At 35.3% G+C, this 24,093-nt stretch overlaps 1 protein-coding gene across 1 annotated transcript; it reads right to left on the bottom strand.

Annotated features, from left to right (window-relative positions):
• Positions 1 to 532: 532 nt before the first annotated feature.
• On the bottom strand, positions 533 to 17,605 carry LOC126796935 (L-ascorbate oxidase-like). The gene is given in 14 exon segments (XM_050523650.1): positions 533 to 625; positions 2,031 to 2,170; positions 2,173 to 2,309; positions 4,605 to 4,918; positions 5,027 to 5,048; positions 5,754 to 5,892; positions 5,895 to 5,946; positions 5,949 to 6,064; positions 6,067 to 6,347; positions 6,513 to 6,618; positions 12,227 to 12,232; positions 12,987 to 13,057; positions 17,044 to 17,251; positions 17,325 to 17,605. Coding segments are annotated over 14 exon segments (1,923 nt in total). The 5' UTR covers positions 17,563 to 17,605.
• Between the last annotated feature and the right edge of the window lie 6,488 nt (positions 17,606 to 24,093).

Here is a 24,093-nt window from a genome sequence, read left to right as displayed (position 1 = left end):
CTTCAAATTTATCTTCGAATTACTATATGCATAGCCCTAAGGTTATCAATCAAAGAACTTAAACATAAAGTATCAATTCAAATAGTGACTAAGCATTCATCATAAAAAAACTACAAATCCATCAATAAAATATCAAACTACTTAAACAATCATGATATGACATCATCCTAATCCTAGAAAAAAGTTTAACAAACTACAACTAAAGAAAACATAACAAAAACATAAAAAAATGGAATGAGGAAGATGAATGGATGATCTCTGCTCCTTAGGCGTTTATATTGTACTCCGGAGACATCCTCTCATATGAAATTCGTGCTCCTTTATATAGGGAAGATTATTGCTCATCTTTTACTTCAGTTTCCTTGTAAGACTTGATTTCAAGACTCCTAACTTGATATAGAATGAGAAAACATTGAAATATCTTTTGCAATAGTAGGAATCCATGTACTCTTTGCATCGTCATCTGAATCATTGACTGTGATGTATTAAAATTGATGCATTTGTGCCATGAAACTTGAGTTCTCCATGAATACTAGTGAACCCGAGCAGATTTCAGCTCTGACCTCTCGTTACTCAAACTATCATAACTTCCTCTCATATTATCGAAATCAAGATCTGTAAAATCCTACAGAAAATAGACATCCGTATCTTTCCAATGGTATAAGACTCATGGTCTGATTCGATCTGAAAATCTCACAGTACCTCGGCAAAGTTGGACGTTCTGCACAAGAAGATTCTGACAATGAAGTTTATAAGCACCATTTAATATTTGTTTGCTCATTTTAGCTTTTTTTATTCTCTCTTTTACACAAATCTACAAACACACTAAAATAACATATATCAATCATAAATTAGAGAACTAAACAAATAAACTAAGGATATGATGCATATAAATATAGGATAATACGAACACATCAATTAATTATGAGATTTTATCCTAAAAATGAAAAGAAACATAAAAGACTTTATTAATAATTAACTAATTATTAATACTTTTCTAAACTAATTAAAACTTATGTCTATTTAGGTAATATTTTAATTAAATAAAATAATAACTTATATAAAGAAATTATCTTACCTTGTAGATGTGAAAATTTAATTGTATTCGGGTACTTACCACATAAAATCATATTTACATGTTTCTGAACCAATTTATATGTTACAATGAATACGTTGTTGTAGTGTGTGAATTTTCATTATTTTGTGCTCTATATGCACGTGTCTTCATTCACGTAATAAATTAAGCTCTCGGTTGTGTAATTGGGTAATATTCTAAATTATTATATTTTCACAACGTTATTATGAATACGAAGACAATTGATAGATTTTTTGTTTTGTTATAAATGTCATACAAATTGTAATTATAAGGCCACAACCATATTTACATGTTTATGACTCATTTTATAAATTTGAAGACGAATGTGTTGTGAATGTAATAAAATGTCATATTGACACAAAAGAGTTCATGTGTTCTCATGCATGTAATAGTGTACTCAGTTGTGTAATTAGGTGGTATTCTAAATTATTACATTTTTCACAACGTCGTTATGAATACGAGGACAATTGATAAAATTTGTGTAATAAATGTTGTATAGCTTATAATTACAAGGTTATGACCATGTTACATGGTTGTGACTCCTTTTCCAAATTTGAAGACAAATGTGTTCTAAAGACGGTAAAAGTTTTATATTTACAAAAAAAGGGTTCATGTGTCACCATTCAAGTAATAAAGTGCTCAGCTTGTAATTGGGTGGTGTTCTAAATTATTACATTTTTTACAACGTTATTACGGAAAGAGGACAATTGATAAAAAAAACAATTGTAATAAAATGTTATATAAGTTGTAATTATAAGGCCACTACTATATTTACATGTTTGTGACTCTTTTTATTAATTTGAAGACAAATGTGTTGTAAAATTTATTAAAAAATATAAGAAAAAAGGTCACATGTCAAGATAATAACCTGATGACTAGTTCTTCAGGTGGTTATATAAAATAATAATAATAAAGAGTAGTGGGTATGTGGTACTGGTAGCCACACTGTTGGGTTGTCCGCCACAAACTAAAGAGTTATCCACCCGTATGGAAATATCGCCACCGGGTTGCGCAGCGGAGGGTTCACCATGTTGAACTTGCTTACGTCTCTTTGAGGATCAGACTTGCCATCTCATAACCCAACACCCAAAAGTCATGGCCGTGAAGATGCCACGGGTGTATCTCGCTCACATTCGTGGTCATTGTATTCGCATTCTAAAGAATCACGTCCACCATGGAGTTGAATTTCAGAGTGTAAACAGAAAATTCTTCCCTTCAATGGGTGAAGGTTCACAGTCAATAAATTTTACTAACGTGATAGCACCACAACCACAAATTTAGGTCAACTGACCAACTGAGTTTTGTTCGCGTGTTATTGAACTAAAGTAACCACCACGCGCTCCCTATGCAACTATGGTATTCTTGTTTCAAAAATCTGCACATGGTCCCCACCTATCTCTTCTTCCTTTATCATTCTATCAAAACAAAACTACATCCGATGGTGGTTAATCCTCCTTCTCAACCTGATGTCACCCAAATGACGGTTGAGATCTTGTGATGAATTTAATCAACGGTCCATATGTAAATTTACTTTTAAACTACTTCTTTGGATAATACTCATTAAGAACAATGTCATATAAATTATTTTGTGTGACTATAACTTTTACACGAGTGGATAAAAATCTTACTACGTTGTTTGAATCTCCGAAAAAACCCAAAAAATACTAGCATACTCACTGGTAGCGTAATCTATTTAATACCCTGGGATTATAAACTTGATTGTATATGTGGTGTGGATCTCCTATATAGATCAATTGTGTTTATGGTAAAATGTATTGATTGAGACTCAACAATGATAATTTTTTATATTAATTTGTTACCCTAGTCATATTTCACCATCGTGATTCACACCCAATGATCAAAGTCACCAATTATGAATTTTAGTCATTTGAATAACAACATGCCTACTAATGTGGTATGACTTGTTTAAATGGTTTAATATGTTATTTTTAAGTGTACATATTTGTAAACCAACTATATCGCAAATATGAAATTTGAATAAACTAGGATATGATCACTACATTGAGATATGGCTACGATAGAAAATTCATCCACTACCAGAAAAAGTGACTTAGGTGACAACGGTAAAAAATCTTCGTCACTTAAGAAAAGGTAAGCCGACGAAATTAGTTTCGCCACTTAAGTATAACAAATTGTCACCTTAGTAGAAGTTAGACGACGAAAACTGGTATCATCATCTAATCTGGTAACTAAGTCGACGAATTAATTTGTTGTCATCTAAACACTACACTTAGATGACAAACTTATACTTCGTCGTCTTAGTGCTAGTTAGGTGACGACTTGGATTTCTTAGATGACGAACTTATTATTACATTTCATTGAAGTTCAAAAACAATTAAAGTCTAATAAAACCCATATTAATTTTGAAAAAAAAAAGTCAGTTCGGTTTCATTTCATTAAATTAAAGACCAATTTAGCATATTAACAACATCATAAAAAATATGCATGCACATACATATATTTGTCAATATTGTAAGGAATTATGACAAAATTCAATTTAGCATAATAATAATAATTAATACTAACACTATTTTAAATTGAGAAGTTTAGTTTTATGTCATTAAAATAAGATGGTTCGTAGATTCATTGAATTACTATAGACGTATTTAGAAATAAATTAGATGTTGCTTCGAGTTAGCACGTGTTAGCAGAAAACCTTAATTACACATCAATTAGTATGGAAATATATGTTGAAAAGTGCCATGTATATTTGTTGCAATATAATTAGGGTAGTAATTGAGTACGTATTCTTTAAATTTATAGATGTTGAAAGACACTTGAGATCATTTATAGTAAACAATTTAATACTAATCATATTGATATATAAGGTAAAATTTGTTTTATTCTATTAAGTTTCAATTTAGAGTATATTTTCGTAAGGTAAGAAAGTTTGAAAATATTGTAGTAATTATACTGTATATGTATAGTATATTTACTAATATAGTATGCCCAATTATTTCTTTCCATTACAAAGAATTATGATTTTTCTAAAAGAATTATATGTACGTTAATTCCATTAAGAAATATATAGCCTTATGAGATGTTAAAAGTAATTAAGGTAATTACAAAAATATATACATAAAAGGCAAGTGATTAATAAATGGAAATCTAAAAAATAAATGGAAAGAAATTAAACTCATAGTGCCGTGGGGATCCAATTTAAAATTGCAGCACATATTCCAATTAGAAGACATGGTGTGGATCAACATGTATACCATCAGATTCTTCTGGATCCAACGGTCCAAATTGATCACACATCACTTTCCTCTTTCCTTTATATATGTCGATGAAGATTATATCCATCATCTCTTCTCCTTTCCCTTCTTCTTGCTTCCTGAAAATCAAATATCTTAATCTCTTACTCATAAATCTCTTCCTCGGCTTTCCTTCTTTTTCACTCTTATCTTTTAGATCCCTAAAGCCCCAACATCTATCACCACCATGAAAGCCTTGGTCTCATCCCCTCCTTCAATGTCAAAGTCAATACCATCCAAAACTGCATCTCCCAAAGGCCTTGAAGAGGACTATCCTCCCAACTTGGTGCGCATCGTCAGATGAAGCCAAAGAGTAGCTCCCTGCAGCTCCTCCTATGGAGAGTATGACCTTAATGCCTTTGGCCTGGCAAGACTTGATGTCGGGGCTCAACTTGGTGCATTCGTCAGTTGAGGGGTCACAGTGACCAACAAGGTTTATGGTAGGGGTTTGGCCATTACCGAATGATGAGAGGAAAGCTATGTTCACGAATTTGTAGTTTCCAGAAGCACATGTTTCCGCCAATGTGCCTTCATTCCCATTCTGGCCCTAATATATAGCAATTCCACCTGCATTGGATCCAACAACCATAAATAGTAGCAATATTTCTGAAATCCCTTCAAATCCCTGAAATCCCTCTGTCACCACCATACATACCCAGATGTCAGCAAGATTCCAGCTAGATCCCAATGGTTGCACATGGATATGAGGGAGAGAACAGGGAGAAAAAGAGAGGTCAATCCTAGAAAAAAAAATTAATTGAGGAATTTAATATATATATATAGAATTATTAATGTACTGAATAATCTAATTATCCATCATAATTAAATTTATTAAATAAAAATCGAAAATGCAGCATAAATCCAAATAATAATATAAAATTTGTCATTATAAGAATTATATTCCGAAAAATATTATAAGAGTTTTGTCAACTAACGAAAAAGGTGACGAATATGATTTGTCACTTAAGTATCAACATTTGTCACCTTATTTATCAGGCGACAAGAGTCATTTCATCGTCTTACACTATACTTAGGTGACGAAAGATTAAATTTCGTCGTTTAAGTACTTGGGTCACAACCGTTAGTTGACGGAACTTAGATGACGAAAATTTCGTCGTCTAATGGCTTTAAACGACGAAAATATGATCTTAGGTGACGAAATGTCGTTGTCGTCTAAGTCATTAATTCTAGTAGTGATCAATTTTCGACTCGCGCCCACCCCTAGTATCTCATAATAATACTTGAGTGAATAATAAGAGTTCATTGGTGAAAGAGTTTTATAAAAATTACATATTATTGAAATGGTAATAAGAGTTCATTGCACGCTCTCATGCTGTGTTATATTAATAGTGGGTGAAGGTCCACTAAGTGAACTGAAGAACCTCCGAGTATAAACCCTGTAACCGGTGATCGTGTGCAGATCGACCAGCGGCTTTATGATGTCATAGCCGGTGTCGTTCAAGTTCTTCAGTGGGTCCCCGAGTCTGAAAGCGTTCTTCAAGTCGTACTTGATGGAGCCCAAGGAGTAAGTGGTAGGGTTAGGGAGACATTGTTGATTGCCCACTTGGCGTGTATCTACCGGTTATGTTGTTTTGGGTGTTGAGGAGGGTGATCCGACGGTGGGCGGTACTGTTTGGGGGATTAGGAGATCCTTTAATGGCAAGAATATTGTTGGTGAAAGACTTGTTGTGGTGTAGTTGTTCCAGAGAGGAGTGACCGGAGGAGGAGAAATGGGGAGGTTGGAGGGAGGATTACGGTGGTAATTGAGGAGGGTGAGGCCTTGAGGAGTATCGGGTTCTCTTCCTCTTACTCCAACTGAAACCCAGTAGTTATTGGATGGATCTTGATTTGTGGTTATCAGCACTGAGTAGCTTTCGCCGGAGTAGATGTCGAGGTCATCAATTACAAATGGTTGCACGTAATTTCCATCCGCTTCCACTACCGTCATATTGTGATTCTGCAAGGAAATTGTTATTGTTAAGAGTTTAGACAGATTGATAAATTATGTTTGCTATGTATGTATTTCATGCATGTATCAGTTCAGGGTACAGACTATCAGGGTATGTCGAATTTACTCCAAGATGGTGGCTATCATTTAAATGCAGATTAATGTAAAAACAAAAAACAGAGTGTGAAATTATATGGAACATGCAGTAGTGCTGGCGATTCTGAGCCTGTAGGTCATATTGGGATGAACTTGTAAGATATAGGGGGCGCACTGTTACCTTGCTGTAAAATTGCACTCCGGTCAATTCCTTCCCTGGAGTATACTTTAAATACTTCAAGATACGAAATACTGCATCCATATGAGCCTCATTAGGATTATGCATGAACTGTATCATCACACTAATTGCATAGGCTAATTCAGGTCTAGTATGAGATAAGTAAATCAATCGGAACTAACTTCTGATATCCTGATTTGTTTGTGGGTACTTGATCCAAATACTTTGATAACCGATGATTCTGCTTAATAGGAGTATCAACAGGTTTACAATCACGACATGTTTCTGCCAATAAGTCTAAAACATATTTTCTTTGGCTCAGCACAAGACAATCCTTCCAACGAGCAACTTCAATTCCCAAGAAATTTTTCAAACTAGCCAAATCTTTCATCTCAATTTCTAAAGATACGTGTCCTTGTAATCATTGAATCTCCTCAAGGTCATTACCTGTCACAACCATACCATCAACATAAATAATCAAAGCTGTCACTTTACCACACCGATGTTTGAGAAACATGGTGTGATCTAAATGGCTCTATTGATACCCTATCTTCTTCATGAACTTAGTGAATCGGCCAGACCAAGCTCTGGGAGATTGCTTTAAACCATAGAGGGATTTTTTCAACTTGCACACCACTTGCTCTCCAATGGAAGTACCATATGTAATACCCCGAAATTTAGTATTTACTATTTAGTACTCTAAGGTTATATTAACTTAGAATTAATTCAATTTTTCTTTTAATATTTCTCTTTAGAACCAATAATGCTAAGGTACATACTTTCAAAGATAGAAAATTTCTTTTTGTAAGTATTAAACCACGATTTGAATACATTAGCTTATATTCTTGCGTATACTCGATACTTTGTAATCGAGTTTAAGTCTAATACTAATAGTATTATCTTTTATGCATAATATTAGTGTTAGATAGTTGAAATATATTGAAAACCCTATGTAAAGAATATACTAAATTCCTTTACTTTTTAGAATAACACATATAAATATGTTTGTTATATCAACACACACACACACACACACACACACATATATATATATATATATATATATTCCTTATGCCAATATGTTTTGAACCTAGCTGATTTATTTTTATGTTTTACCCCATCACACTATTTGTTTTCTTGGCCAACAACCACACTAACTAGCTAGACCATTACTCAATATTAATTATTGAAAATGGTAAGTGAGAATTGAACTTTTGTGTTCCTTCTTGGCATATTTATAGTTGTGAGCTACCTCAAGTTTTCTTCACACTTCAAAATCAGATATCATATAAGTCTAGAGTTTCATTAGTTGATAGAAAACTCAACCATCAAATGTTTCTCAAGCTAAAATTCTAGCATTCACTCTTTCTCTCTTAAAAAAGTTTATTCTTTACTAAAATAATCCAACTTTGGATCCACATCAAAACCTTCATTTCACTCTTGAAACTTCAAGGTAAGTACATCTTACATTCTTATAATCTTTTGCCTCTTTAGATTTATCAAAGTACATAGTTAAGGATAAAATAGAAAAGACCATGTTTTGGTAAGAGCTATATTTTTGTATTTTATACCATCTGAGTTTGTCCAAGATAACAATAGCATTAAATTTCTCATGAAAAATTCTTCAATTTAGGCTTTTGAATCACTCAAAAATGTTTAGAAACAGAGAAGTTATGACTAATCAAAGTTAAGAGTTAATAAACTCACTGAAAATCTCTTGTAACACTCACGACTTTAAAAACTCATATCTCACTCATTTCTTAATTATTTTCCACAAACTTTATATCAAATTAAAGTATAAGACATCTACTTTTAATCTGGAATGTGTCAAATAAAATGATAAAAGTTTGTTACAAGTAGAATATGTAGACATCTAAGATGATACATTGATAATTGGTTTCTACACTGCTACTGTGTTTGAACTTTTTAGACTCAATGACTTTGAACTGGACTGTAAGACTTATCCTATTGGATTTCGTACGAAAAATCCTTGAATTTAGACTCATCACTTGCCTACTTTGGACGTTTATTGATTAGTTATCGATATGAAAAGTTGACGGACTTTGATACTATTCTTTGAACGACAATTGCTGCTTTGGACAACAACTTTCCTTATTATGGGAGAAATGACTACTAATCATTTGACTACTAACTAATATTATCTAAAGTACATTTACTTTATTTGCACATTTACTTTCAAGTTTATTAACTTGTTTATTTCATGCATACATTGAGTTATTGATAAGTATTTATATCTTAGTGTAAGATTATATTTTTAGTGTTTAAATATTGTCTTAATTACTAAACTTTGTGATATTCTATTGACGTTATTGAGTTGGAGGTGTGAAGCCGAGTGATAGTACTACCCCGTGCTTAAGTGAATTGCTGATAAAATTTTTTTATGCTTTGTAAGTTAGCCTTGGGCCCTAGTCCCTATAGATAGTGCACTATTATACTCATAGGAGAATTGACCTTGAGTATACATACTTTGGTGTTGGCCTCGGTATGCTGAGGCTTATCCGTGTTTTGGGTAAACGTGAACCCTAACATGTGACTTTGTGATTAATTACCAGTTTTCTTGAAAATTAACACAATTGATTGAATATATTGATGCTGATATGTATATCTATATGCATAAGTAAGAATTCATTTGACCAAATACACCTGGTTCTTAGTACATTTTACTTGGTTGTTCATATTTGAATTTCTCATTAGTCAAATTATCATAGTAATGTATTATATACTCACTGGGTCTGTGTTACTCATGATGCTACACAATCTTATTTTCAGGTAATGAGTAGATGTTTGGGAAATGTGATAAATCTACTAAATAAAATGATGGTTTTTCTTTAATTATTATTTCAAGACAATAAATGCGAGACTCATGTATCTTCGCTATATTTCAGTATTTCTAAATCCGCTGTATTGTAAAATAACTTTGATTTTTTTTCATAATAAAAGTATTATTCATGCATGTATATATCTCTATCAGTTTTAGTGAGGAAATTTCATTGTTTTTAAGGTCATACCTCTAATTTGGGATCCATATTTTCATATAATAGTGGTCTCGAATTTGGGAGCGTGACACCATATCTAGGAGGTAAATCCATATAATTTTTTTCATGTAGATCACCATGTAAGAACACATTTTTAACATTAAACTCCTGCAAAGGTCTATCAAGATTAGCAGCAAATGAAAGTAGTATCCGAATTGTGTTTATCTTGGCCACTTGTGTAAAAGTCTAGTCACTAGCCTTGCCTTATACCTATCCACCGACCCATCTGAGTTGTGCTTTATGGTATATACTCATCTACAACCAACTGTTCTTTTTCCCTGTGGTCACGGTACTAACTCCCATATACATTTTTTCTCAAGAGCATCCATTTCGAGTTTCATTGCCTGCATCCACTTCTCATCCCACATTGTATCATGTACTTTACTAGGAACAAACACATTAGATAATTGATTCACAAATGCAACGTATGGTTTAGACAGCCTATCGGTTGACACATAATTTGCAACATGATACCTAGCTTTAGCACTTAATGTAGGTTCATAGTGTTTGGAGGTTGACCACGAGTTACACAATTAGGTAACTGTTTTATTTAGAAGACACATTAATAGACACAAAAGAAGAACTAGAATGTACCTCAAGTGATGCATGAGTCGGTGAGACCTGTGAAAGAGAGGGAGAACCATGAGTAATGTTCACATTTGGATTTTCATGAGAAACTCTCACTTCTAAGCCAACTGATTTCTCTTTCAAAAACTAGTGTTGCCCAAAACTTCTTCAACAGTCGACGTCAGTGATTTTCCCAAAAAATCTCCTCATCCAGTCGTTTGAATTTCTCCTCCAGGGTACCTATCCAAATTCGAATCAGAAGCATTACCTAAAATCATCAGAAAGCCTCTAAGAGATGACGATTTTTTCGTTCAAACACCCCATTTTGCTCAGGTGTTTGTTGACACAAAGTTTGGTGTATGATTTCATGTTGTTGAAAATACTCATAAAAAGAATGATTGACAAACTCTCCCCCATCAGAACGAAATATTTTAACATGGGCATCAGATTGATTACGAAGAAGATTGTGGAATGATGTAAACGCATAAAAAACAACATCTTTGGACTTAAGCGACACTACCGAAGATAATCGAGTATACAAAATATCGCATTTAAGAAAGAGTAGATTTTTTTGAGGGACTCCATAAGTCTGAATGAATTAACTCAAAATGCATAGTAGTGGAATGAGAACTTAGATAATAACTAGACATATGACTCTTAGCCAAAGCACAAGTTTCACAATGCAGATGTGACTCACTGATTCTAAGAAATAGTGAAGGCATGGACTTCTTCATAACTCTCACTCAATCTGTCAAATTTCACTATCAAGGCTAAATGTTGTCTCGGTGCTTGTGTTGGTACTACCTACATGCAATCCAAGTGAAATAGTCTCCCCCTTAGGTCTCCCTTGCATTGGTCATCCCGGTGCACATGTTTTGAAGCATGACCATTGGGTAAAAGGTCACTGAGTACTTATTTTTTGAATTCAATTGGGAGACAGACAAAAGATGATGGGACAATGAGGGTACATAAAACACATTATGCAATATAATAGATGATGTAACTTAAATAGACTGAACACCTAAGACTGGAAAAGAAGCATTGTTTGCATTTGAAACATAAGATATAGTAGACGAAGACATAGACACAAAGAAAGACTCATCATATGTCATATGATCAGATGCTCCAGAATCAATTATCTAAGTGTTGCTTCCAATCAAGGTTCGAAATAGCACTAGGCAGTATGTAGACGGACAACCACCTCCTAGCGTCTAGATGGCTAGGCTGCCTCCTAGGCGGTGCATAGGCGGTTTCAAATTATTAAATATTTTTATATTTTTATACATGTATTTAAATTATTTTAATGATTAAAAATATATAATGATTCTCAATATTAATTTTGAAAATAGTCTAAATTCACAATAACTTAAATAGAAAGTCTATACAAAAATATTAGAACAAAATACAAATTATAAAAACAGACGCATACATAAATCTCAAGTTCTTCCTCTCCAAATCCTTCCATAACTTCTTCGGTATCAGACTCAAACTCAATGTTCATATCTCCTTCCGCATCTTCTGTGTCCTCATCCGAAATAAAATCTTCATCATGAAGTTCTCTTATTTCTACACTCCTAGTCCTAGGCCGGGCAGGCGCATTATCCACTCCCAAAGTCTCTCCCTCCACACTAGTAATATCCGACTCATCTTCTTCTTCATCATCACCACCATCAACAATCCACCCTTGAGCCTTACTAGCTTCCTCACCAAGTAATACATCTACTCCTAACTCTTGTATTCTTCTATTTTTCTTAATTATCTTAGCATTAAATTGAACATAGACTAAATTTGTTCAATCTTGAAGCATCTAGTATATTTCTCTTTTAGTTTTTTTAGTCAATTTTATTATTGACCGCTTAGCACCGCCTAGAACCGCCTTGCGGCCGCTTAATTCGCAAAACGCTAAGAATGGCCGCCGAGGCAAAAATTGTGGCGGCAACTGACCTCCTAGCGCCTAGCGGCCGCGTAGGCCGTTTTTTAGAACACTACTTTCAATAAAGTCAGAAATATGTAAAGCTACACCAATTTTACCTCAAATTTGTTTAGGCAAAGAAACATTAGCCTTACCACTCTGCCAATAACCTTGGCTGCATGATTGATATTGTTTTTGGTAGGGGCCAATGCTAGGGTTTCCACCAAGAAATTTCTTCCCTTCGGTAATAGTCTCGTCCACCATTTTTCCTTTTTTTTTTTTTTTTAATCTTCAAATTCTTGGATTAACACGCCAAGGAGCCATAGACACACAGGAACCACCAAACAAAGGACCAACGTCACAAGTCGTATGTTGCACTAGCACAAGAGAGCAGTTGCTTGTTTTACAAAGAAGCAACAAACAAACAAATCAAAAACCAATTGCAAAAGGACCACCACGTCTGTTGACTCAGAAGAACCAACAATTAACACCTTCGATCAAGGAAACCAGCAAAAGTTGTTGAACCAAGGAGCCACAACTCAACAGCAGATCAGTAATTCAAATCTTCCTCCAAAAGAACCAACGCACCAGAAAACCAATAATAACGCCAAGGAACCAAAGATAAAAAAGAATTGAATTATTCTTGCAGCGGAAACCTAATAGCACAACTGAGTCCATGAAGAGGTCGGCTCTAGTACCAAGTTAAACAGAACCAAGAGAATTGGCAATTTTATCAATTGTATTCCACTTCTCAAAAAGAGAGAGAGAGTATATATACACAATACATCGTATCTAACTAGAAAACTAATTATAACATTCTTCATAACACACAAGATATACATATTGTATCACGTCAACATGAATTGCTATAGTGCTCTCCCGGTATAGAATAATTGTATTGGCCTCTCCCGTTGATTAACAAACTTTGATCGATGGATCCAAAGTCGAAACAAACAAATTAAACATGCAGGTCCAGCGATTATGAAAGTTAGAAAGTGATAGTACGTGGTAATCTATGTTGCACGGACACGGCAAATACGGTGATACGACACGACACGACACGCCAAAATTGCGTATCTGACACGCCACATCGCGTATCGCAAATTGTTGACTTTTCAGACACTTTTACCGACACGCCACATCATCCTTAGACACACCACGTCACATTTTTATATATATATATTTGAAAAAGACGCATATCTATTTAGGTTTATATATATATATATATATATATAAACCTGAAACCTAAATAGATATGCGTCTTTTTTCTCTCCCCCGCTTCTCTCCTATTCTTTCTCTGCTCGCATGCCTCTGCCTCTGCCTCTCTCTCTGCCCATGCACACCATCTATCCTAATCTCATGCTCTTCCCTAATTCATGCTATTAGGTACTACTGTAAGATTTTAAATAAATTGGGTTATGATATTGAATCTTTTATTGGGGGTCAGTGTACCTCTATTTGAAATTAGTGAAGATGATTATGTATGTATGGGTTGGTGAAGAGAATTATGCATGTATGGGGTTGTTGGGGTATTATGAATCTGGATTGAGTGGTTGGAAGAATCCTAGTTGTTGTGAAATGGTATGAATGAATAGTGCACTCTGGTTTATATATGAAGAGTATGTATATATAGAGTCTGACCTTGGTTTGGATGGATTTACAACTCTATAGTAGTATTTATTAAATATTTTATGTATTAAAAATATACATAATAAATTATTTATTTGTCGTGTCGGAGCCGTATCGGATGATGAATTTTTGAGATTTTCCGTGTCACCGTGTCAGTGTCCGTTTCCGTGCAACATAGGTGGTAATACTCGTTTAACATGACAAGATGCATAATTCAATTAATATCAAATAGTTTTGTGAAAGAGATTGATGTATTGAAAAGCTAGACATATACAGTACTTGTAACTCATAAGTAATTACACTACTAGCAGAAATGGTTCTCACACTGATTTTAATCAGTGAGAATTGAAGGTATTTCACACAGATGTCAGTGTGGCTAATACTCATAACACACGGATTTAAAAGTTTGTGTAAGTTTTTGACACGTGGCCATAATATTTTAATATATATAATTAAAGCTATGCAATAAGTTCGGTGTGAATGAGTTTTCTAATTCACACATATTTCGTTGCGGAAAATTAGTACTATTTTTTTATTAAAAAATTATTTGTTATTAGTTATTATATCCAAGAATTTTTTGTCTATAACAGTTCAACAAAAATATGTCTAAATCTTTCCAGATTTATACATTCTGCTTGCTTCAATGGTTGCATGATAGATCCAAATTTTTTATTCCATAAATACGCCCGCATCACGTTTCACAAATTCAGTGATATGAAAAAGCATTGACGAATTTCTTTAGACAATAATATCATACGTATTCAAAACCGCAAAGCCATGTATAGAGAAATAAGATCTTTGAATGTCACTAACTACTTAACTAGCTTTAAATCGATCAACATAGAAATAAGTCAGCAAGCTAATTTCTAAGGGCATCTCCAACAAGATGACCCAAAACTCATACTCAAACCCCAATTTTGGGATAATCAAACTCATTTTAGTTAAACCATCAAAATATCTCCAAGTGTGACCAAAACCTCATATCCATTTTATATTTTAATCAATTTATTTTTATAATCAACGAGATGATTTTATTTTCAAATTTTTTTCTGAATTATTATTATTATTATTTTCAATTAATTTAGTTTTGATTTTAGGCAATTAAAGATTGGGGATCAATTGATCAGTTGGTTACAAACGGTAATAAACCATGACAACAAATACATAGGGCCCAGCTGTTAATTTACCTTCAATGGCTTAACCATCGCGTGAAGAGTAATTAAAGCCGATATATTGTCTTTTGCGCGATTAAAATAGAAGAAAGGGGAAAAAGCGCGTTAATTGGATAGTGGCAAAATTGGGAGCTCCATTATGAATAGTTACTGATTTTCCTTCTTAGAAGCCGACCTAAAATGTGCGGTCAAATGGGTTGAAATCCAAAACCTAAAATGAGTTTAATGGTTGGAGAGTCAATTGTTTTTAGAGGGTTTGTCAAAATGAGTTTTGGGTCATCTTGTTAGAGATGCCCTGAGATAGCGCTTACCCAATAGACACCAGTGTTTGCTTCGCTTTATCATCTTTCAATTACTCAACTTCCTTGCTGCACTTAATTGCCCGAGAACAATTTTGGTGTTCTTGATCACTTGCCCAGATCTGGAAATCAGATAAAGTAAAGAAATTAATGGGAGTTTTAATTATAAAACAAAGATAACGAAAGTGAACAAATATGTATGTATCTAGTCTATGGATCCAGAATGGAGATATGAAGTTGGGGGAGGCTATGTGAGTTTGAATCTAGATGAAGAAGCAAATTAGATGAGTGAGGGCCATGAGGGAGAGAATGAAGCTTAGGGTTAGTTCTCAATTACCCTTTTAAATTAGTTAAGTTCATACATAAATCCGTGTGGACTACATTTACAATTTTTAATTACGTACTGATATTATCATATGCACTCTGCTGGGGGCCTGGGGCTGTAATCCTGTATGAATTTGAAAATTGAGAATTATCTTCTTGTACTGATATCTGTATGTTCATGTAACACGGATATATGTGTAAACGTACACCTCCACACTGATATATGTATCAAATAATATTAGTCACCGTTATATTAATTCATACTCACTTATTACTGTGTGAATTAATTTTCGCACAAATAATAATGTGAGAATATAATTAAATAATATAATTTCTATACATGAACATCTGTGTGTATTCCTATAACACACTGAACTTTGTGTGTATTCTTATTACACACTTATTTTTGTGGTTATTGTTAGTTATCTAGGTTGCACGGACACGCCATTATAGTGGCGTATTGCGTGTCCGACACGGACACGCACACGGATACGCCGGACACGGCCCAATACGCGCCGGACACGCGTGTCCGCATGGTCCGGACACGCGGACACGCACCAACTCATAATAAAAGTGAAAGTGCTTATGGTGAGAATCGAACATTGGCCATCCAAGGCACTCAACAACTCCTCAACCATTCCAACAGATTCAGTTTTTGTTATATTTATGCACACTTTAATATGTATAAGGAGAGAAACTCGTGATAAAAATAAGAATGTTTGTGGTGAGATTCGAACCTTGGTTATCCAATGTACTTATCAAGTCCTTAGCCATTCTAACAAGTTATGTTTTCATCATTTTAATGCACACTTTGACATATATATATACATCTAAAATTCTAAATATTTTCAAATTTATAAAATAATTTTGTTAATAAATAAATATATATATTAAAATAATATTTAATTAACGTGTCCACCACGTGTCCGTGTCTAAAAAAATTTCTATATGCCGTGCATGTCTACGTATCGAATCGTGTCCGTGTCCGTGCTACTTAGTTAGTTATACAATTTCTAATGAGCTCATATATACTTATCTCACACATTTTACTGTGTGACTTGGTATATCCCATAAATTTATTATAGTTCGTTTGAGTAAAATCAGTGTGAGAACTCATTTTGCTAATAATGTTATTCTCAACCATATACACATAAATATATCATATATAAATGGCTTATTTAATCATAAATTCATAATTAATGATAATAACGACTATACAAAATATAGATTTTTTTTTCAAATGCCGACTTTATATGCATGATTACTTGACTGATGCAACGCGCAATCTGCAATCAACAATTGATTCAGGAATTGAAGTTGACCCATCAGTAGTGAAATAACCTTTCTATACCGTGGTGAATACAATGAGTTTATGAGAAAAGAATGAAAGCATGGAGGTAGCAACTAGGAACTAGCAACATGTCAAAATAAGAGTGACACGTACAACTTGACCCAAAAAAAAAAAAGTGACCTGACAAATAGGGTACGTTTGGTTCACCGATCCAAGTACTTGGATTGGAAGAGAGGCCAGCTTCTTGTTGCTGGACGCTTTTGTGCCACCAGTCGCTCAGCAGCAAGTTCAACTCGCCGAGGTATTCAAACAGCTCTTTCTCCCCCTTTGCGACGTCCACTATCAGAGATCCGTACAATCCTGCACTTCCTTGCATTCCATAGTGCCCGTGGTAAAAGTATGTTCCACCTGCATGCACCACCGGCCGAAAGTAACCATGAATAAAGGAAATAAACGTAGTTTAACTTTTACCTTAACGTACTAGAGTGCGTGGTTTTTACCTTGTCCAGTTTGAACGTGTAATTGAAGGTCTCTCCAGGGTCGATTGCGCACTGAGAAATTGAGGCAGTGTCGTTAGCCCATGGTGTTCCGAACTGTCTGATTCCGTGCCAGTGAATCATAACTCCCTCCGTTTTCAATTTGTTCGTTAGTTCAATCACAACTGTCTCTCCGACTGTTCCACTGATCGTCGGCCCCGGAAATTTCCCGTTTATTCCCATCACCACGTTCTCCTCAATCTGGTTTCCAGATTATGTGCTCCACGTCCCATTTGAAGTATCTCTCTTCTTACACTGCATGCCCGAGGCCCAGGATCAAACAGTATGCTGAACAGCACAAACATCATAATACTGTTACGGCCGACCTACTATCAGAGTTCTCTAGTGATAGTGTACATGTGATAGAATGCTGTCAGCTATACAATACTATATAATATATATATAGAGCAACCCTTGGTTAACATAACGATCCTCATATGACATGAACAAAACAAAAAATATGGTCCTTAATCCTGATTTTGTTTTCCTTTTCTGCATGTGCGTTATAGAATTAGGATATATGTAAATTAACGTGTGGCTCATCAGTTATGTTGCCCTAAGATCTGCATATTAATAATTTATGTCCACACACACACACACAAATATCGTAGGAGTTGCACACTCCCGCAACTGAATATTATAATTTTTATATATTTTAAACAAATAAAAATCACTTTTATTTTACAATCGATATTGGTCCGGCCGTATTGAAAATTTGATTTAACATACTTCAATCGGGTTGAATTAACATAGTTTTATCGGGTTGATGCCAATGTGTGAACTCAAATTCATAATGTTGTGTCCGGTGATGTACGTGACTAATGTCGTTAAATTATAAAGAACAACGATATGGGGTCTTAAATTTCTATATGCTATGATATATCATGAAAGTATGTCATAAATGGAACCAGAATTAAACAAATTTTTAATTCAGATTCTAGATAATATTAATCTACAATATGTTGTCAAATAATAATTTTGTAATACTAAATTAATCATTTTATATTTTCTTTTTGAAGATAGAATTCATTTATAGAGAGTAAACTCAAGTTAGGAGACCATTACATATCTACCCGCTACCATTACGAATGGTAGATAAGGTTTCATGATACACGTACCATAGTGATACATAGGATAGACCTACAATTAAATCTACTTCTACACCATGTAAAGAAAAAAAACATGTACCATAACAAACATGGATTCAGCAACAACCAAAATAAAACAACCTAGAGTTTGAACAAATAAAAGACCACCACAACCCCTCTTAAAGGCAACAAAGCCAACTAAAATAAAAACTGAGAACATGATAAACAACTTGAGACACCTCTTGCATCCCAAATTTTGAACCTGGTAAAGACCTAAATAATGACATGGTCCATATCGTGGTCCAAGTCCATACAACAAAAAAGGGTATCCAAGCCAGCACCGACTTGTCATCCGTATCTCGTCTACCGACGACAAGGCCGCCGCCAGTGCATGATCCCCAACCTTATAGAGGAGTCTCGCCGATTGATCTTGAACAAGATCACTACGATGTCGATCCATGGAAAGCAGAGGCCACCAAAGGTTCTAACCAAGTCGCATCTCTGCCACCTCCTCACAAATCCGATATGGTTGATCCCCGAAAGCCTCCCCATAGTCAAAATCTTTCACTGTTCTTCGCGCCCAATCTATCCTGGCACCATTGGACTCGGTTGGTTGAATCTAATAGTCACCATTCGCCTGTTTCTATAATCGACATGTCAAAAATCTTTTAGTTGCACTCGTCATGGTCGAGCCCTGCCGGAGATGTTCATCCCAACGAGCAGTCGCTCAAATACTTGACTTAGCAAACATTGGAAGCCTGGCTTTGTTTGAGGAATCAGATTTTGGTGATCGATGGAGACCATAATTGAATGATCTGAAACACCAAGGAGAATGACAAGATTGAGAGGTCACCAAATGGAGGTGGGTGATATTCTTTGGTAGCAAAGTGCTATGATGTAGGCAACCACAAAGGTGCTCTTCAACACCACTGATGATGGCTCCTAGGGTTTTCCATGTTCCCATCTCGACATTTAGATTTGCTAGCATATATATTTCCTTTTAGATTAAACAAAATAGATCAATGAGATAATACAAACAAATATTGCGCGTTAATAATAGAAAGGATTGAACTCCCTTATTGCCCATTTGAAGGGAAGAATTTCACTCTAAGAGTATCTCACACTAATTAAATAGTATAAAAACTAAGATTTTAGATATTTTAAGACTATTTTACCCCATCATTCTAAACACTTATAGAGAGAGAAAGTTGATGAGAGAACACTTTATCGGAACGTCACCGGACTCCAGTCACATTTGCTGGACTGTGGTCACCATCGCCGGACTTTGGTCGCTGGAATTTGTCCACAGAGCACTGGTCGTTAGAATAAATTACTGATTCTCAGTAATGTTTAATAATAAATTACTGACACTTAATAAACATGTTACCTGACCCAAGTAAACATGTTGCTAGGCCAATAAATCTACGACCATTACTGAAACTCATTCAACATGTTACAAACCTCTGTATAAACATATTACAGACCCGTAGTAAGTATATTACTGACCCTCAATAATTACGTTACTGATCTCCAGTAATTACGTTACTAACCTTTACTAATAGATATGTTCCTTATTTCTTAAGAATAGAAGATAGATGAGTTAATTGTCTACATTTCCAAATGTTTATTAGTGTAAAATACCTTTTTTTTTTTTCGTGCTAACAATAACTTTTGAAAGATATATTGCAAAAGGAAAAATACTATATATATATATAACACGCCGACTAATTTATGAAAGAGTTCTTTATGAAACAAGGGTTCATGAAACAAACGTATATGGAGTAAGGAAGCACGGAAACGTGCCTTTACCCACGTTTCTCGCTTCTGAAGCGGAACCACTCCAGAAACGCGACGGAAAAGTCCGGAAACCCTCGGAAACGCGCCGTAAACGCCCGGAAACGTGCTGGAAACACATTTCACCCGGAAATGTGTTTCCAGAAAAATGTGTTTTGGAAACGCGAGTTTCCAAAAAAAAAAAAGTTTTTTAAATATTTTTTTATTTTTTAAATGAAGGGCTATACCTACATTCGTCGAGTCAAATGAATTATTTCGACATATTTTTGACCTCCCGCCGAGTCACCGACCCTCATTCTCTCTTGTTAATACCTAGATCTCTCATTATATTTGTATTATTTCGAATTTTGAACACCAAGTTATTTAAGTTATTTCAGATTTTGAGTTACTTAAACTAAAAATTTGTTATTATATTTATTTTATATATAATATATATATATATATATATATATATTTTATTATTTCGACGTTTCCAAAATGTAGCCGCTTCCTAAAAATTTTGAAAAACACTCTTCCGCGTTTCCAAATGTTTCAATTCCACATTCCCGTACCCGATTCCGTGAACCTAGATATGGAGGCATGGAGCCACATGCATCTTCTTTAACTTGAATTTGGATTCGAATCAGTACCTCCAATTGTAAACCAATTCGCCAAATCTAATAAACCTTCTCGTTAATTTCTCTCACCTATTCACCACAACAACCAACCTTCACCTACACCGATGCTCCTACTTCGCTTATCATATTTTGACGGGAGAAAATACAATCTCCGACGTGATCAGTAGTTGTACCCAGTAGAAATTTCACTTAAACTTGCCTATTTCACACAACCAAACCAAATAGCCAATTCACATGCATATGCACATTCTGAAGCTTGAATATAGAACTAGCATAAAATTTAAACACAAACCAAAGCTTGTGAAGCTTGAATATAGAACTAGAATCCGTTCAAAATGTACATGCATAAATTATCATAGCCTAAAGTGTTTTGGTCCTTTCTACCCACATTAGCTTCAAAAACGACACAAAAATGCCTTAACACCTTAAAAACAATAACCTAGAACATAAGACCTAGTACCTCCCAGACCCTCCTGTGAACCCCTCAAAGCTGTCTCCAATAATGTCATACGCTCTTCGTGAGCTGCCTTGTAGACCTCCAGTTCTGCAACTACATGATCGGCTTTTTCTCTGGCATGTTGCGCCTCTTCCTTTAAAGCCCCCAATTCCTCCTGTGCTGCTGCACTATTGCCTCCGGACCGGCGTGGTCCACCTCTCTTTTTCTCTGGCCTTCTTAGGGCACCTGCAAACATAAACAAAACAAAAAGACAATTGCAGCATGCAATCCATAATTCAACCAGCCAACATAAACAAAAAAGCCTAAGATTATAACACTACTTCATGTGCACATGATGGAAGCATTTAAGACTAAATTATGTCATAACAATTGGTTGAATTGCAAAAAGATATCTTTAGTGGTAAATTGAACACATCCGTAAACATTTTAAAGTCCTAGAATCTCTACAAAAAATATATAAACTGTTTGAACAATTAGAAAATAAGTAGGGACCAAAATGCTACTATACTTGCATGACTCACCAACCAAATATTAGTGCCTAAAAGTGGTCTACATTGCTTTGTAAAAGATTAAGTGATCTAAGATTTGAGCCACAGAAAGCGCACACACACTTTACACAACTAGACATTATCCTAACACAACTTTATGTTTCCAAGCATAACTTATATCCTAACAATAGAATAACAACAAAAACAAGCAAATAAGATGCAGACCTTCAGAAAACACAAAATCATTTGAACAAGAGCAACTAAGAGCAAGTAGCAAATCAATATAAAACAAGAACACAAACTAGTATTCCAGACAACCAAATGCTAGTCTACTCTATGCCTCTAACTTTCTTTTTTACTAAATATCACATAAATCAATATAACAAGAACAAGAACAAGTAGCAGACCAATCACACATTTACACAACCCAAAAATCCATAGAAGATAGGAAATTACCTTTTACTTTTGTGCCTTTCCTCTGTCCAAAACCCTCCTCAATGCATTCAATCTGGTCTGGGATTGAGAACACATTTTCCACTTCCAAACCTCCCAGGTCTGCCTCCTCTCGCTGCCTCTTTTTCTCCTCAAGCTTTTGTTTCACTTTTTCCTGCCATAAACATGAAGTGATTAATAATTAAGCGATGAAAATTATTCTCCAACAAGTCAACAACATAACCAGCAACAATAAGTAGGATAAATTAATATTTAGAAGCTCACCAGTTTACCCTTTGCATTATGTTCCTTCTTGTACACGTCCAATACAGCTTGAACATAGGTCGCCAAATGCCCCTTTTTCAAGTGCTCCTCAGCCCTGAAGCTCATCCCCAACGACCCCGAATGGTGGTTGATTGGTTTGGGATTAATGTTGCGATTGGCCTTGTTGCGCTCACATACAGTCTCAAAACATGACAAAGAGATAGTTAGTAAACGGTTGAAAATGATTGAACTTTTTAAGAGCAATGTATAGAGAATAAAATCGCTTACCGTATAATCAGGGTCTGCCCACTGTTTGAGAAACCACTCCCACTTCTCCGGCCGATGCAAGAACTCAAGTGGAACAGCAGGTCCGTGCTTCAAGAAGTGTTTCCGGCAGGTGTGCTTCCAATCTTTAAATCGAAGTGCGGTCTTCTTGTCTATCCTATCTAATCCAACATGTCAAAATCACATTCCAGTATGGTATAGTTGGTCTACAAAATAAATTTATAAACATTAATTACTCGATATAAGTAAACAATAGAAACACATAGAACAAAAAGGAGCAATAATCACTTACACTCAGGTGATTAGTCATTATAGCCCGGTCGTGAGGTTGAAGTTCGAAATATGAATGCTTTATCATCGGTACAGAGGACTTGACACAAGCGCCGATGTCCCTCGACACCATGCTGCAGTTCTCTTTACTATTGAAGGCGTTGTGGAAATCAGAAAAATGCAGAGTGATCCTGTCTCCGTTAGCCTTGACTATGTAGTCAGTCTTGTGACCGACTATAATACCCCACCTACGTTGTTGCTGGTCTGCGTCAAACAACAAATCCACAGACATCAAGTTAATGAACATAGTGACAGAAAGCATATAACACTTAGAACACAGTGACAAAAGACAGAAAAAGAACTTCTTGCTGGTGAAACAGAGGATTTACCTGGTGGCTGTAACTTCTTGCTGCACCTAAGGCTCAAGATTGGCTGGGAGGAGGTCGAGCCGGCTGAGGAGGCCGGAGTGGTAGTCGTCGGGGCGGTAGCTCTTTCGGCTATTGGTGTAGTGGCGATAGCTTCTCGACGAGCGGCGGCAATTTGAAGCCTTTTTGATCTGGGTTTACCTCCCGGAGCCATTGAAAGAGAGATTGGGGATTGGATTAGGGTTTATGAGAATTTGGATTCACTGATTTCATCTAAGGGATTTGGGGATCGAGTTGGGGCTGCGGAGGCAGCAGAGTATAGGGTTTGGGTTCGGTGGTGAAACTCAGGAGCTGAGGTACTTTGGGTAGTGGTGGAGAGAGATCGATGTTGCTTAGGGTTTCGGCGTCGAGAGAAAGTGAGAGAGAAGGACTTGAGTCGAAAATGGGTCTCTGTTAAGCTTATAAATCCCCCACCTAAGCGACAAACATAAAGAAAGGTTGTCGTTTAGGTTAAGTTGGTAATTCATTCAAAGTTTCGGCGAAATTTTGGTGGTGATTATAGCGCGCCAATTATTGGCCTAAACCGATGGAAATTCCTTATAGCCGTCACTTCAAGAGGTTAAAGCGACGGATAAATTATTGTTCATCGCTCAA

Source organism: Argentina anserina, chromosome 6 (assembly GCF_933775445.1).
Source record: "Argentina anserina chromosome 6, drPotAnse1.1, whole genome shotgun sequence".
Lineage (NCBI taxonomy): Eukaryota > Viridiplantae > Streptophyta > Magnoliopsida > Rosales > Rosaceae > Argentina > Argentina anserina.
Note: the sequence above shows the minus strand (reverse complement) of the source record. Positions and strands in the feature narration are given on the sequence as shown.